The following is a 13,121-nucleotide window of genomic DNA, read 5'->3' on the forward strand; positions in this document are numbered from 1 at the left end:
TTTTTATGTTAGGAAATATAATGTCTGAAGAAATGGGTTTACACTGTGTTGAAACACGGGGAGTGACTGACTCTGTCTGACACACCTTCTCACGTACACCCCCCCCCCCCCATCACAAACACTCCTTCTCACATACGCTCTCTTTGTCCCTCCCTTGCAGTTCTACAGGTGTTTCCTGATCCTGTTCCACTGCAAACGGCCCAGTTCTGAGAACGGCGTCTCCTCCATGCCTTCCAAGACCACCGTCATCCAGCTCAACCGCCGGGGCCACAGTAACAACGTAGCCATCACGCCCCAGCTCTCCACCGGCGCCAACCACCATCCCCACACGGTGGAATGCAGCACTAACAACCGTGAAGTCACCACCCCAGTCTCCGAACAGACCAGCCCAGACCCCAACCAAGAGATCACCTCCTGTGGACAGCCGAGTACCCCCCTCACTACCCCCCAAAGCCCCTCTCGACCCACCCCCCCTTTCCCCCACGTGACAAACGCTATCCAGTGATCCACTGTGTCATATGATAGCGTCACCACCGAGAACTCTACAGAGGATACGGTGTTATCCCTGGCATTTGTCATGCGGTGTCGCCCCCCCAAAAAACTGTCTACACAGTGATCTCTCATGTGGCATCACCCAACAACTCTCCATAGTGATTTGTCATCATGAGAACGCCTCAACAGACTACCCATAAAATGATCCATCATGAGGCGCTGTGTCACCAGAGAACTCTTCTATACAGTCAGTGACCTAATCCACAACGTTTCCCAGACAGAGAACTATCAATATCTTCTAGTAACAAAAGTGATCTATTCCACATCATCATCCCAGAAACTAAACTGTGATCTATTATCTTATAGAACAGGGTGTCCCAACTGGCGGATTCATTTGGCCCCGCAAGTTCATAGCAAAAATACATAAATTAATTTTCGTTGTTGGACATTAGACTAAAATCAGCTCCAATTGATTTTAAGTTTTGAAATGATTATGCTTTAGATAATGTCATATCTGTTTTGGCCTCTTGCTGTCAATTGGCAGTAATTATGTTCTGCCCCCCCCCGCCCCCGCCCATCCGCTTAAGAAAGAAATACGTCGGCCCGCGGCTGAATCGAGTTGATGATCCATGTTATAGAAGGTGTGTCAACCGCCCCGACCCATCTAGATGGTCAACTGTTACTTTGTTACTCAGTAAAAGGTGTGGATATCTTCCTGTCAAGTCTTGCCGTGGGAACACAACCGTGCGGTGGTGTTTACTTAAAAATAACAAAATTGTATTTTTCCTCAACTTCTGTTTTCATATTGAAACGTGTGTTACGTTGATAGACGCCAGAGTTGTATTGAGACTGCAGCGGCTTTCCAGTGGTGTCATTACTGTTACAGTACCAAAAAGGCTTTTGTCATAACCGTTACAGTATGCGGTCATAACTGTGGCCATTTCCAATTAAGTGCAATAATAGACAGATAGGTTTCATAGATGCTTTAGAACTAATTAAGATTATGTGAATGATGTTGGTGAAGCTGAATACTTTTTGTACCGCATCTGTGAGATCAAAATCACCTTGGGCCTCGTTTATTTGCTCCGTTTTTATATTACACTTCATATCGTCAGCTCTTGAAGTAATATGAAGGACAATCACAATGTTTATGCACATAACTAAGGGTGTAAATCACACACAACCATGTTCATTTCCAGATCGCAACAAGTTGCTAAATCAATATTTTCACACCTACTTCATGGTTATTAAATCACTATATAGCTGTGGATTTCAACTATTTAAGCTCATGTCTGTGCGTAAGAACATTTTATAGATGATGCACCTGGGTGAACCATGTAAAACTGGTTAGTATTACACTCTAAACCGGTATTAAATGTATGGCAATGTGAAGGGATTTTCCATTTCACTGCAGGGTGGGTAGGGTAATAAACCAGAAACAGTTGGAGAATTGTAACAAAGTGTGTATGTTTGCAACACTTGAAGCCATCATCCCATTGGGCAAAAGACATATCAATGTTCAATTGTCAGTTTGAAATGTTTAGTTATGACAATGTGGAAACAATTCTGATCCAACCAATAGTTGCATGTTGGGATGACAGCCAGGCGTTGTATGAAAGCCACAACCTGTTCAAGTTACCATCTTTCTGTGCCTGTGGTGTTGAGTCATGCAGTAACTGGCTTTGCATGTTGACATGTGCCTCAGTCTACAAGTCTAAATAGGTACCTAGGAGCTCCCAGCAGGCAGTCAACAGCCGTGCACCCCACTGGGCTGCCACACAGTGGCTGTAGCCATCATACGGCACTTGCTTGTCTTTATTCCACATGACAAACTGAACAGCACCACCTCACTGCCTAATAAACTGTAACCCAAAAAACAGTTAAAGAAATGGACTGCAACCCAAATAAAATCCTTCTGTGAGTTACGGTCTGCCTCACTGAGTACTGCTGCTGGCAGTGAGTGTGTGTTCTGTTTGTGTGTGTGGTGGTAGCACAGTAACGTGCTCGGGGCGACACGACCCCCCTCAAGCCCTCCTGCTGGGGTTTCCAGGAATTGCCATGGTGGCCTAACCCCCCCCCCCCCCCCCCCACCATTCTCATGTTAATTGAGAACAAAACAAGAGGGGGAGAAAAACACAGGAATGAATCACCATTCTGCTGTTCTTTCTGGACTCTACTTTCGGTTTGTGTGTGGGTGGACAAACTTTATGCAGGTTTAGAATGGTATAAATACCTAAGTATAAACATATGATGTAACTGTGAACTCGCTTTGAAAAAGCGATTCAAAGTGAAACAGGTTGCTTCGCTTTGACAATAGCCCATTTTTTGCCTTGCCATAATCTTAATCCTAATATTCACATAATTTCTGATGTCTCACCGCTCTGCTCTTCTCAGAGTTCCAAAACAGTAATACGGGACATAATATGGGAAAGTGGGATACCTAGTCAGTTGTACAACTGAATGCATTCAACTGAAATGTGTCTTCCGCATTTAACCCAACCTCTGAATCAGAGAGGTGCGGGAGGCTGCCTTAAATCGACATCCACGTGGTCGGAGCCCGGTGAACAGTGGGGTAACTGCCTTGCTCAGGGGCAGAATGACAGATTTGTACCTTGTCAGCTCGGGAAATTTGCTCCAGCAGCCTTTCGGTTACTGGCCCAATGCTCCTACCCACCAGGCTATCTTGAAAATGAGTATTTGCTTAATGACATTAGAAAATCGATAATCGACTTGATGGAACGCCAATCGTTAATGAGCACCTGGGCCCTCTTGACTGTGTAACCTTGTAAATAGATGTTGGGGTTGAACACACACGGAATAACAACTAAGCTCCGTTATATTTTTACCTTTGAGCAATCGCAGATCTCACTAAAGCAAAAGAACATGCATCCTTCTGGCTGCCATTTACTTAAAGCCTGCTTGTCTCATTGAACCAAGGATACCACCATATGTGTTCTGAACTAGGCCTGCAGTATGTGCTGCATCTCAACAGTTAATAAAGTTGTGTGAATTTGATGCACGTTGGCTGAAGAGTGTTCCCGTCACAGGGAACAGGGTACCATTTCAGACACCGCGGTCAAACAGATAAATGGATGGGTGGGTGCCCGGGTGGACGATCAGAGGCGCATGCCCACCTATGAACCCAGAGGACGGGGGGTTAGGCTGGATGTTCTCCTGGGTGTTCCCCTGGATCACGTCCCACAGCTGCCAGATGAACTTGGGGTGGAGGACGTAGAACGGTTGTGTGGGGTGGAGCCGCCGGCGTTCTTCGTACGGGGTGAACAGGTCATAGTCTGGGTTCCCGTACCACTGAAGAGGAGAGGAGACCGCAGTCAGCACCAAGCATCTTTCCTGACGTTATCTGAAATAGAACGCTGCTACTCCGGGTCAGCACAATCATGACAGCATCTGCCGAGTGTCAGACTCACTGCTGCCACTGCAGTGTTGACACAGTGTCTTTGTTAAACCAAACTACTTCTGTAAGTCAGCAGGGTCAGCCTGCTACGGAGCAGTCTACCTGCTACTGTATTTTCAGAGCAGCTAAAATTAGTACTATGATTTTATTTGACTACGGGAAAGAACGTATGTTAAAATGCTACAGATATTGCGCCAATATTGTGATGCAGATTTGCTTGAATCCAACACCACCATACTGACTGACTCACAACATCACCACAGGAATCCCAACGCCCCAAGCTAAAATGTTGTATAAATACATGTTCCTTTCATACACCACTGCTTACACAAGAGTTCGTTAAATCCATGATTCGGTGAAGAAAGTCAGGCATGGATATTCCCTTGAAAGGATGACAAGAGACCGCCACCGCGCAACCTTTTAAAGTAAAGGTGTGTTACACCAATACTCATTCCCTCGTTCCCATAGCAGGTATTGATGAATGACTACAGCAGAAATGTTTTAATTAACTCTCTATTCTGGAAGTTAATCTTATTTTGCATCCCACATGGCACCCTATTCCCTACAGTTCAAGGGCACTAAATAGGCAATACGGTGCCAGAATTTGACAGAGGTAATCTCCTCCAAAAACGTGGTGATGCTTTGACCGCAGAGTGAAAATACCAGCCTTTGATCTGACACCCAGTAACGTTAAGCTGTTAGGTGACAGATACAGTGTTGGTAACTATTTGGTTCTTCAAACAGGATAACATGGGGGAAAATTGAGTACATTATGTCTTTTAAGCATTAGATACAGAACAGTGATTCGTTTAAAATGGATTCTGAGTCTGGAGCAAATTTCTTGGTAAAGTCTCAATGAATGTGTTCAACCATCCATACAAATTGGGTGCATGTAGAACAGTAGGCCATACAAAAACACACATGCACTGCTGCGAGCGCACAAACACGCACACAAACATACAAACAATGGCATTCACTTTCAAAGTGGATGCCATTAGAATAACAGCCCTTGATCATTGGCCTTATGCGTGCATGTGTGTGTGTCCAATCTGTATTTTAACTAATGCCATGCAATTGTGTGTGGCAGACAGCAGAGGTAATGTAAAACACGTTATTACATTGTTCTCTATATATGGTGCCTTCGGAGAGACCTCTTGACTTTTTCCACATTTTGTTATGTTACAGCGTTATTCTAAAATGGATCAAATAAAACATTTTACTCAGCAATCTACACACAATACCCCATAATGACAAGGTGAAAACGTTTTTTTTTATTTTTTTATTCTAGCAAATGTATTAAAGCTTAAAAACAGAAATACCTTATTTACATAAGTATTCTGACCCTTGCTATGATACTAGACATTGAGCTCAGGTGCATCCTGTTTCCATTGATCATCCTTGAGATGTTTCTACAACTTGATTTGAGTCCACCTGCGGTAAATTAAATTGATTGGACATGATTTGAAAAGGCAAACACCTGTCTATATAAGGTCCCATAGTTGCCAGTGCATGTCAGAGCAAAAACCAAGCCATGAGGTCAAAGTAATTGTCCTTTGAGCTCCGAGACAGGATTGTGTCGAGGCACAGATCTGGGGAAGGACACAGTGGCCTCCATCATTCTTAACTGGATGAAGTTTGGAACCACCAAAGCTTCCTAGAGCTGGCCAAAAGGCCCCTACAGACTCATACCATGAGAAACAAGATTCTCTGGTCTGATGAAACCAAGATTGAACTCTTTGGCCTGAATGCCAAGCCTCATGTCTGGAGAAAACCTGGCACCATCCGTACAGTGGTTGTTGGTGGTTGGAAGCATCATGCTGTGGGGATGTTTTTCAGGGGCAGGGACTGGGAGACTAGTCAGGATCGAGACAAAGATGAGCAGAGCAAAGTACAGAGAGATCCTTAATGAAAACCTGCTCCAGAGTGCTCAAGACCTCAGACTGGGGTGAAGGTTCATCTTCCAACAGGACAACGACCCTAAGCACACAGCCAAGACAACGCAGGAGTGGCTTTGGGACAGGTCTCTGAATGTCCTACAGTGGCCCAGCCAGAGCCCGGACTTGAACCCGATCGATTATCTCTGAAGAGACCTGAAAATAGCTGTTCAGCAACGCTCCCCATCCAACCAGACAGAGTTTGAGAGGATCTGCAGAGAAGAATGGGAGAAACTCCCCAAATACAGGTGTGCCAAGCTTGTAGCGTCATACCCAAGAAGACTCGATGCTGTAATCGCTGCCAAAGGATCTTCAGCAAAGTACTGAGTAAAGGGTCTGAATACTTATGTAAATGTGATATCAGTTTATTAGTAATACATTTGCAAAAATGTCTAAAAACCTCTTTTTGCTTTTTCATGATGGGGTATTGTGTGTAGATTGATGAGGGGGGAAAACTATTTAATACATTTTAGAATAAGGCTGTAATGTAACAAAATGTGGAAAAAGTAAAGGGGTCTGAATACTTTCCGAAGGCAATATACACATGGGTACGTACAGCAATGGAACATTCAGATAGAAATATTTTATGCCGAACAAACATGCCTCTCTGACATGTAAAATAAGGAATTGCGTCTGCTCTATTAATGACCTTTCTACTTGCAACGTTCAACAAAGTTTGCCTACAGAACTGTGTGACAGGGGAGGAAATTCTAACAAACTGACCAGGCCTAAATTTGTGTTTTCAGAAGAAAAATGTAATTAGTGTTTGTATTATTGTGATCGATTTTAGGACCATTCTTAGGCTAGTTACCATCTCTTTCAACTGACAAGACAAACAAATCACATCTCGCATACACTGAGAACGGAAGATTGGAACCCTACCAGTGTCTCAACAAAGAACTCGGGAGAATTCCCTTTCACACTTACATTGTTGAAAATGTAACAGCAATTTGTCAAACTACTTGAAAACAAAACGGAGCATCTCCAGAGGTTAGAGCCTGTTGATGAACACTAATAAACTAGACAACCATTTCCCCACCTCACCAGGACTGAGTTAGTCTAAAGTCAGTGGAAAACTACAGAAGAGCTGTCCTTAATCGTTCAGCTTCTCCTCATCTCCACCCAGTTGGTCATCATGTTCCCTGGCATCTGGAGATTTACACGTGAACCACATTAAATCAAAAGACTGAAAACAGCACTGTCACCATCGAGCGTGTTCACACAGTTGGTTAACCGACTGTTTGTTGCACTAGAGAAAAGCCTCTGCTAAATGTTAACATGACCGCTACCGCTAACAGGACCTCAGGAAGGGGCCTGTGTACGCTACACACCAGATACCTGAATCTAAACACACAGACACTTTCTGAATTATTCTGTGAAAACCCTAAGATGGTTTGTATAAAATATGAGGCACTTTATTGTCCATTTAGAAGGGAAAGGAGTGTTAACGCTCTCTCACAAGACACACCATTGCTGGAAGCAGCGCTCCTGGAGCAGTTGTAGGGTTTTAAGTGCTTTGCTTAAGGCAACAACGGCGATGCTTGCTGGCTCACTCTGCACCAGACCTTCCCCTAAGATGAACCAGGAGATGATTAGGAAGTCATTAATGACACATACACACTACAGCGTGTGACTGACAGTGAGTGAGTGAGAGAGAGCAGAGAAAGAGCAGAGAGACCTACCCTGAGCAGGTCCACAGAGTACGGTGCAGGATCCCAGGCCACCAGTGTCATACCCTTATACAAAGCGCTGGTGTTGAAGCGATGTCTGGGCCGGGCCAGGATCTGCAGGGAGACAAATGACTGATCGCTGTACTGATAGCTCTCCAGCCCCCCAGGCGAAATGTAATCTTGCCTGGAACTGAGGTATTGGACACACAAATATGCGGCAAAGCAATAGGAGCACATCTCACCTACAGTCCACATGTACAGATCCCATACGCCAACTTGCCTTCTCCCAAATGATAGGTGTATCATGATTGATTGACTAGATAAGTGTGGTAGTGCAGAGATAGCCCGTCTTAGTGGTCTGACTAGCGGTTTCACTCAGCTCTAGATCAACTCAAATCATATTCGAAAGGCAGAGTGTCAGTGATTCTCCTGACAATCAATAGGGGGTTCTGAGTACCAAGGAAAAGTCACAGGAGGAGAAGTGGGGGACCTACCTGAGAGTTGATGATGCGGATGGTGGTCTTGTTGCCCACGTCATTCTCATAGCCCTCTGTAGGAGCAGCGTTGAAGCGAAGCACAGCCTCATGGGAATCTGAGTACAGGGTATGGACATTAGCTGCATGCATCACCCCAACAGCACCATTAAAATTGCATGGTTTATCTACATAAGTCATGTGGTTGGTGAATGTCTCCCTCGAGTGCAGTGGTATTTAAACTTTTTCAGTGGGGACCACATTTTTTCAGACAGAATTTCTGGGGACTCCATTTCTGGGGACTCCATTTTTTTCTCCCAAGAATTTCACATCCAAATATAAACACAACCTTAACATTTGTACATTTTGCTTTTTACATAATCAAATAACCTTCAATTTCATTGCATTTTCATGTCTTATCAACATGAAAAGAAATACAACTGTATTTTTATAAATATCTTCTCAAAAACATTTGTATATGGTCTCATTCAATAGTCTGTACTCTTAATTTTTTTTATAAATCATATATAAACACAGTACCAATCAAAAGTATGGACACACCTACTCGTTCAAGGGTTTTTCTTTATTTTTACTATTTTCTATATAGTAGAATAATAGTGAAGACATCAAAACTGTGAAATAACACATATGGAATCATGTAGTAATTAAAACAGTGTTTAACAAATCAAAGTAGCCACCCTTTGCCTTGACAGCTATGCACACTCTTGGCAACTGTACCGGCAGACGCCGTGTTTTGGCATTGTGTGGGCGAGCAGTTTGCTGATGTCAACGTTGTGAACAGAGTGCCCCATGGTGGCGGTGGGGTTATGATCTGGGCAAGGAATAAACTATAGGCAAGGAATAAGCTATGGACAATGAACACAATTTCATTTTATCTATGGCAATTTGAATGCACAGAAATCCTGTGATGAGATCCTGAGGCCCATTGTCGTGCCACTCATCCGCCGCCATCACCTCATGTTTCAGCATGACAATGCATGGTCTGTACACAATTCCTGGAAGTTGGAAAACATCCCAGTTCTTCCATGGCTTGCATACTCAGACATGTCACTCATTGAGCAATTTCGGGATGCTCTGGAGCAACGTGTACAACAGCGTATTCCAGCCAATATCCAGCATCTTCGCACATCCATTGAAGACATGTGGGACAACATTCCACAGGCCACAATCAACAGCCCCGATCAACTCCATGAGAAGGAGATGTGTCACGCTGCATGAGGCACATGGTGGTCACACCAGATAGTAACTGATTTTCTGATCCACGCCCCTACCTTAATAAACATTTAAAAAAGGCATCCGCGACCAACAGATGCGTATCTGTACTCCCAGTCATGTGAAATCCATAGATTAGGGCCTAATGAATTTATTTTAATTGACCGATTTCCTTATGTGAACTGTAACCCAGTAAAATCTTTGAAATTGTTGCATGTTGCGGCTTTTTTCAGTGTATATGTAGTCTAGGCTCTGGTAAACTATAATATTATGCTCGTCATGATGCTCATGGAGTCACTAACCAAACTCCAACACTAGAGAGCAGCAAACCCTTTTCTTTGGAGGTCTGGAGATCTTACGGGCTGAAGTGTCATTTATAAAAGGTGCCTGCATTACTGTCGCGGCTCTTCCTCCTCATTTCAAGGACACGCAGGCTACTCATCACAACAAATGAACAAATCCACGGGGAGTGAAAAGACAGTCTGACGCTATCAACACGAAAGGCTACTGAATGAATACAAAAGTAGAGCGGTCTAAAGATCCCGTAGAGTCCGCCAGGGTTCCCATTCACACGCACTGACCGTGGAGCCATTTCTATAGGCGTGAGGAACTTCCCCGCTTCAGAGCTCTTACGCACTGTAAGGGTAGAGGCCAGTTCAATTCTAAGGGTAAATCAAACCTACCAAAGCAATACACTTATGCAGTGACGAAGACTAGTCTGACAATCAGCCAATTAGCTGTAATAACTTGTACAATCAGTCTGATTAGTACTACTAACTTGTTATTGGTTAGGATGTTGGAGCTTGAGTGTAATATTGCATTGTCTGTCTGTCCAGACATGTTCTTCATTTCATGTAAATATTTTTTTAAGAGGTAGTTAAAGGGCAACAGTCGAGCCTCAGTTCCTGATAAGTTAGCCTAGTCTCTGTGGAACTAGGGTCAAGAGAGATGTGGAAGTCAATATCAGGTTGAGGTGAGGACAACATTTGAAGAGAGAAGAGACCTCTGGGAGGGGGCCTAGAGGGGCCCAACCCAACAACACTCCAAATGAATCCTTTACACACACACACCTCCCCGCCCACGAAAGTTCTGGGTTCAGGCCGGGCCAAGACACTACCAAGAACAGACTTAGTTCCTGCCCAGCAACAGAGAATCTGTTTATCTTAGACATACAAGGAGATGACTCTGCCCAGTTGGAAGGTATACATTTGTGATTGTGTGACTTGTATGTCGTGTTATGCAGCTGCAACTTCCTGCTGGGTGTAATACATCTAGTTTGAGCTTTACTTCCATCTAGATTTATACCAGAACTTGGCAGATGTGTCTTTATTTACATTGGAGCTAACAGTTACGTTATAAATCCTGCCGATGTTCAGAAAAATGTGTATCACCTGTCCTACAGTACTCACCAATTTCTCTCCCGAGGGAAGAGTTGAGGATAGCCCCGGCCGAGGTGACCACCGCACACGACTTGAACTTTGACCCCTGGCCCCAAAGCTGCTCCAGAGGTCGTGGGGGCACTAGCTTGTCCCAGCCCAGCCCAGAGAAAGGTTGCTCTGTCCCGTCCAGCGTCCTCAACCTGGCCTGCTCCTTCAGTTCACAGAGTACCTCCCTCCTGCTCTGCCTACCCCTGCGCAGCCCCCTGTAGGCCACGTGGTGCCTGTTGAGATGCAGGTAGTCCCTCATGGACTTCTGCAGGTGTGGAGCAAGCATCCCCGCTGAGGCAATGCCCCTCCGCAGCCACTGGACCACTGACTTGGACTGGGATAAGTAGTATTCGTCTCTGCCCCCTCTCTTCTTCCTCCTCCTTCTCCTCAGTCTCTCCCTCCTACTCTTCTCTTCCCTTTCCTGACCCACCCCCTCCTGGTCGCTCACCTCATTCCAGACCACCTCCCCATTCTGTCTCAGCTCCAGGGCCTCCTGTTTACCCTGTCGGCTGTGGCTGGGGTCCTGGTTGGCGGGGGAAGAGGAGGACGACACCTGGAGAGGAGAAGCCCTGATGCCCGATGGACTGGCCTGGATGGAAGCCAGACGGCGGGTCTCGGTGTGGGTGAGCGAGGAGGGCGAGCGGAGCTCCACGTCCCGGGGGTCCAGGAAGTGGGAGAGCAGGGCCAGGAAGATGAGGAGCCAGGCCAGCATCGCCACCAGAACCAGCTGCCTCCACTGCTTCATGGTTGGGGTCATGGTGGGTGCAGCTGGGGTCCGGTTGTGTCAGCGACCCCTAGAGGCCGACCTGGAAGTGCTCAGGATGAGGCCTAAAGAGATGTATTAGTTTATTAACTTTATTAGTATACCACATTTTCATACAATAAAGTGGATGAGCAACTTCAGTAGTACAGGCCCATGTCATACAACACAATGCATCCGTAAGTGTAAGCACGATAACAGCTTAAGGTCTCAGGGCCCGGGGCTGGGTTTCTACTAAGTTAACATATGGAATTGTTTTAAGAAGATCATACTAAGAAACATTTAGCTATCCGATTTAGAATCCCTGTAAGTAGCCCAAATATATATATATATATATATATATATATATATATATATATTTGTTGAAACATTGAATTTGGCCTTAACGCTATTAGCCCATAGACATGCATTGAATAACATATTCATTCATTGCAAAACAGATGTGGAAGGCCGACATTAGTGGATGCGGTGGATTGAGATGCATCCAATGCAAAAAAAAAAAAAAAAAATGATATCTCTAGCTTAAACAGAGATTTCGATAGGGATTTTTGGTCATTTGGTCCATGGTCATGGTCATTTGATTTTCCGCAGGGTCGCGGACAGAGAGATATAAGAAACACCACAAAGACCAGGATGGACACATCTCCCTTGTTGAAAATACTTCCTTCCTGCCCTTCTTTCTCCGCTTTGAAGTTCTAACGGAACTGGACTGTCTTTTACTTTTGAGACATGAAAGCCTTCCTCTCTCTCGGACGTATGCTGCCCGTGTCAGAACTTTCTGTTTAATATAGAAGGCGCCGATTCCTGCTTTACCAAGCAATAGGGACATTTTGAATAGTAATCCAATTCGTCCTTCCATCTATCCTCGTATTCACTCTTTGATCCTGTTGAGGCGGACTGTAGTTTTGACAGCATTGTGGCCCTGAGTTGGTTAGGTTAGGTCATGTCTGTTTACATTCTCCATGGGCAGGGGCAGAGGATGGGTTGGGGAGCTGTGCTGTACCTCTCCCACGTACCACAGTGAAAACAGACTGTGTTTTTCACACAGTAGAAAAAGCTTAAATCATCATCATCATCCAGACTGGGACCTGTTTGTGAAGTGAAACCTGAGGTAACGTGATGTGCGTCGTTTCCGGATATTTTTGAGCAAAACATAAATTGGTGTGCTCACTCGGGGAAAACATGTTGCCCAGAGAAAATATTGTAATGTGTTCTCCTCCATTCACCCACTGTGCCATTTTCTTTTGCAGGTGCAGCCAATTCTTACCACCCTGTCCATTAGTTAGCCCAATGGGGGGGGGGGACATATTGGATGACCAAATGAACAAGAACAGTAGCAGTCATTATTATAATCGCAGGTAAAATGTAATCACAGGCTGTGGCACGCAGGAGCAGAATGCTCGCTGTTTGTTGAATTAGCACTCGCTAATTGTTGACGTTTCTCCAATTTGTAGTGGAACTGACCCCTGGAGTCTTTTTTAGACTAAATGGAGAGCTTTGATGTTTTCGAACAACAGTGGTAGAGACTGAGCCATCACAGCTGAGTATTAAGCTAAGAAATACTTAGGTTTAAGAATAAGCTCAACTGGATACCTTAATGAGGCAGTGAATGAACAGAGCGAGAAAGCACGCAGGGCCTTCTATGCCATTAAAAAACAAAATCAAATTGAAATACCTATTCAAATTTGGCTAAAACTAATTGAATGTGTCATTGAAC

General features: G+C 44.7%; 2 protein-coding genes across 2 annotated transcripts in view; one reads left to right on the forward strand and one right to left on the reverse strand.

Annotated features, from left to right (window-relative positions):
* The window catches only part of LOC129859624 (pinopsin-like), a 23,292-nt gene extending 22,230 nt beyond the window's left edge, over window positions 1-1,062 (forward strand). Inside the window, exon 4 of the mRNA XM_055929657.1 lies at window positions 161-1,062. Coding sequence (XP_055785632.1) covers window positions 161-505 — 345 coding nt within the window. The 3' untranslated portion in view covers window positions 506-1,062. The remainder of the gene's footprint in view (window positions 1-160) is intronic.
* The window catches only part of LOC129859623 (beta-galactoside alpha-2,6-sialyltransferase 2-like), a 24,776-nt gene that overhangs the window by 2,233 nt on the left and 9,422 nt on the right, over window positions 1-13,121 (reverse strand). The window contains exons 2-5 of the mRNA XM_055929656.1: window positions 10,627-11,472; window positions 8,006-8,103; window positions 7,524-7,625; window positions 3,627-3,801 (exon numbers count right to left, since the gene is read on the reverse strand). Coding sequence (XP_055785631.1) covers window positions 3,627-3,801; window positions 7,524-7,625; window positions 8,006-8,103; window positions 10,627-11,401 — 1,150 coding nt within the window. The 5' untranslated portion in view covers window positions 11,402-11,472. The remainder of the gene's footprint in view (window positions 1-3,626; window positions 3,802-7,523; window positions 7,626-8,005; window positions 8,104-10,626; window positions 11,473-13,121) is intronic.

Source organism: Salvelinus fontinalis, chromosome 7, assembly GCF_029448725.1.
Source record: "Salvelinus fontinalis isolate EN_2023a chromosome 7, ASM2944872v1, whole genome shotgun sequence".
In the NCBI taxonomy this organism is placed as follows: Eukaryota; Metazoa; Chordata; class Actinopteri; order Salmoniformes; family Salmonidae; genus Salvelinus; species Salvelinus fontinalis.